At 58.5% G+C, this 3,662-nt stretch overlaps 1 protein-coding gene across 1 annotated transcript in view; it reads left to right on the forward strand.

Annotated features, from left to right (window-relative positions):
- Positions 1-2,655, forward strand: part of ROR2 (receptor tyrosine kinase-like orphan receptor 2) — a gene marked incomplete at its 5' end in the record, with an annotated part of 15,140 nt that extends 12,485 nt beyond the window's left edge. Inside the window, one exon of the mRNA XM_008591984.1 lies at positions 239-2,655. Coding sequence (XP_008590206.1) covers positions 239-1,684 — 1,446 coding nt within the window. The remainder of the gene's footprint in view (positions 1-238) is intronic.
- Between the last annotated feature and the right edge of the window lie 1,007 nt (positions 2,656-3,662).

Below are 3,662 nucleotides of genomic sequence, written 5' to 3' on the forward strand. Positions count from 1 at the left end.
TTGGATGTTCCAGACTGGAAGCAACCTCCTGGCTTCAGAGCCACATGTCAGAGCACCCGGAGCACCGTGTGCAGGGCAGGCTGAGGCTGGCGTGGGCAGAGCCAGCGTGTCTCCACAGGGCTGAGCCTGGGGTGGCAACAGGACTTTGTCCCTCCTGGGTGCTCCCAGTTACCCTGCTCTTCCTTCCGGTGTTGCAGGGACAGAATGTTTCACTTGAGGCTCTTCTTCTTTCTCGCAGGCCAAACTCAAAGAGATCAGCCTGTCCACGGTGAGGTTCATGGAGGAGCTGGGGGAGGACCGTTTTGGGAAAGTCTACAAAGGCCATCTGTTCGGCCCAGCCCCAGGGGAGCAGACCCAGGCCGTGGCCATCAAAACGCTGAAGGACAAGGCGGAGGGGCCCCTGCGGGAGGAGTTCCGGCACGAGGCCATGCTGCGGGCGCGGCTGCAGCACCCCAACATCGTCTGCCTGCTGGGCGTGGTCACCAAGGACCAGCCCCTCAGCATGGTCTTCAGTTACTGCCCACATGGTGACCTCCATGAGTTCCTGGTCATGCGATCTCCGCACTCAGACGTGGGCAGCACCGACGACGACCGCACAGTGAAGTCCGCCCTGGAGCCCCCCGACTTTGTGCACGTGGTGGCGCAGATTGCCGCCGGGATGGAGTACCTGTCCAGCCACCATGTGGTCCACAAGGACCTGGCCACCCGCAACGTGCTCGTGTATGACAAGCTGACCGTGAAGATCTCAGACTTGGGCCTCTTCCGGGAGGTGTACTCGGCCGACTACTACAAACTGGTGGGGACGTCACTGCTGCCCATCCGCTGGATGTCCCCTGAGGCCATCATGTACGGCAAGTTCTCCGTTGACTCGGACATCTGGTCGTACGGCGTGGTCCTGTGGGAGGTCTTCAGCTATGGCCTGCAGCCCTACTGCGGCTACTCCAACCAGGACGTGGTGGAGATGATCCGGAACCGGCAGGTGCTGCCCTGCCCCGACGACTGCCCCGCCTGGGTGTACGCCCTCATGATCGAGTGCTGGCACGAGTTCCCCAGCCGGAGGCCTCGCTTCAAGGACATCCACAGCCGGCTGCGTGCCTGGGGCAACCTCTCCAGCTACAACAGCTCAGCGCAGACCTCAGGAGCCAGCAACACCACGCAGACCAGCTCGCTGAGCACGAGCCCCGTGAGCAACGTGAGCAACGCCCGCTATGTGGGGCCCAAGCAGAAGGCCCAGCCCTTCCCGCAGCCCCAGTTCATCCCCATGAAGGGCCAGATCAGACCCATGGTACCCCCGCCCCAGCTCTACATCCCCGTCAATGGCTACCAGCCGGTGCCGGCCTACGGGGCCTACCTGCCCAACTTCTACCCAGTCCAGATCCCCGTGCAGATGGCCCCACAGCAGGTGCCGCCTCAGATGGTCCCCAAGCCCAGCTCACACCACAGTGGCAGTGGCTCCACAAGTACAGGCTACGTCACCACCGCGCCCTCCAACACCTCCGTGGCGGACAGGGCAGCCCTGCTCTCAGAGGGCGCTGAGGATGCACAGAACCTCCCAGAAGACGTGGCCCAGAGCCCCGTGCAGGAAGCGGAGGAGGAGGAGGAAGGCTCTGTCCCTGAGACTGAGCTGCTGGGAGACAATGACACTCTGCAGGGGGATGAGGCCCAAGTCCAGATAGAGGCCTGAGGGGAGAAGCCCCGCTGTGACTCCACAGGGACTTCAGCCACCTTTGAGAAGACACGAAATGTAGCAGTCACAAGAGTCCTGGGGACAGTGGGCCAGACCGCAGGTGAAGCCTTGCTCCCCTCCGGTCATCGATCTGACACACACAGCTGCTACTGTGGCTCCTGTTATGCCAGAGGCCATTTTAGTCAACGGCACCCAAGCTGGGGAAGGGTCCCGTCGGCACGACGTCCTCACGGTGGCCCTCGATGCTGGTGGTAGGTCGGCAGTGAGCAGCACATGCTTTGCAAGAAAACGGTGGCCTCTTCACCCAGTGCTGTATGAGATCGGATATTTCAAAATGTTAGTAGAACAGGCCTGCCAAAGGCAGCCAGGAGGCGCCGCGGGCTCTGAGGTTCCCAGTGCCCGGCCTGCTGCTCGGAGGCTGGCGGCGGCTGTGTCCCTCCGCGGCATCCCTGCCTGTAGCAGCCACAGATGGTGGGGACGGGACACCACCGCCTGCTAGACACCACCGAAGAGAAAGGGGGGTTCCCTGTGTTAAAACAAAACGTGCCTTTTTTTGTGAAATGTTTTAATTATACTGCATGTGTATTTTGCCCACTTTTCTGGAATTCGAAGGAAAGTGTTTCTTGGGTTTGGAATGTTCAAGGAAAGCAATATTGTACAGAACACAGTATTGTTATTTTTTCTAAGAATTGTGTACAGACCTTAAATGTAATTTATACGTCCTTTCATATGCCGTTTTCATCGATGTATTTTGATCTTAAAATAATGACTTAGTAATTTAAGTGCTTACGTTATCCACTGTGGGATGCTGTCTCGTTGTGTTTGGGGTTTGCTCACTTTTGTCCCGCGTGGAGCACGCCTGTCACACGGCAGCCCACGGGCATGTCGTCTGTACCCTGCACACTTTGTCCACCCCGTTTGTAAACCCCACACCTGGTGTATCCAATAAAGCAGAACAGAACACGTGATTGCTCTCTGGAGGCTGCGAGGTCCCGGGCAGGGGAGGTGCGTGCGGCGTGAAGGGCGTGCTGGCTGGGGATGGTTTGGCTGAGCCCGTCAGTGGGTTTGAGAGCTTCACAGGGGACCAGCCATGCCCGTGTGGGACTGACAGGGACGGACCATGCCAGGGTGGGTCCACATTGGCAGACAAACGATGGAAGTAAGTTCCATTGCTTTTCTCTGTTAAGTTCTCCAGTGGGAATTAATTACAGATGATGGGTAGATGGTCTTTGGTTTTAAACCTGTCCCCTCCCGAGGAACGTGAACCCCTGACATTTTTAGACCTCCTTTGCCACCTGCCCAGGGCTGCCTGTACCCCGTGCCATCTGCACTGTGGTGGCTGAGCCAGGGTCGCCTGGGGGGTCAGCGGCTCGAGGGCATCCAGATGGGGAAGGGGGCAGTGTGACAGTCCCCAACAACCCCTGCTGCTGCCAGGCCAGGCCCATTTCCCTGACACGGCGTGCAGGTTTTCCCTGCTTATTGCAGTGGGTCCAGAACGCTGTAAATTCACAAGCTGCGGATTTCCTTCAGGTGGAGCAAGGGTCCTTTAGCCTGCGTCACACGGTCCTTCAGGGCTTGTTACAAAGCCAGTGCTGCCTCCCTGCTTCCAAGTCTGGCTCGGCAGGGCTGGGTGGTCGAGAATGTGCGTCTTTAAAGAGTGCACATGACTGCTGCTGGCACCAGCCGGGGACCATGTGCCAAAACCCACTGGTCTCAGCACAGGAGCCCGACCCAGATGATGAATTCACCCCAGTCCTCCTTCACTACATAAATTAAATTCAGTTGAGTCACTCGCATTGTGGTGAGGCATACGGAGTCCCAGGGACTGTGTGGCTGGTTTGGGGGAAAGGAGCACGCCCTGGGGCAGAGACCCACTTCTGACAGCAGGTCTCCTCACCTGGAGCAGGTCCTGCAAAACTGACTGTCTCCAGCCCCTCACGTCATCCTCAACTGTAGGTTTATCCTGTGGTAGAAA

Source organism: Galeopterus variegatus, unplaced genomic scaffold (genome assembly GCF_000696425.1).
Source record: "Galeopterus variegatus unplaced genomic scaffold, G_variegatus-3.0.2 Scaffold7465, whole genome shotgun sequence".
NCBI lineage: Eukaryota > Metazoa > Chordata > Mammalia > Dermoptera > Cynocephalidae > Galeopterus > Galeopterus variegatus.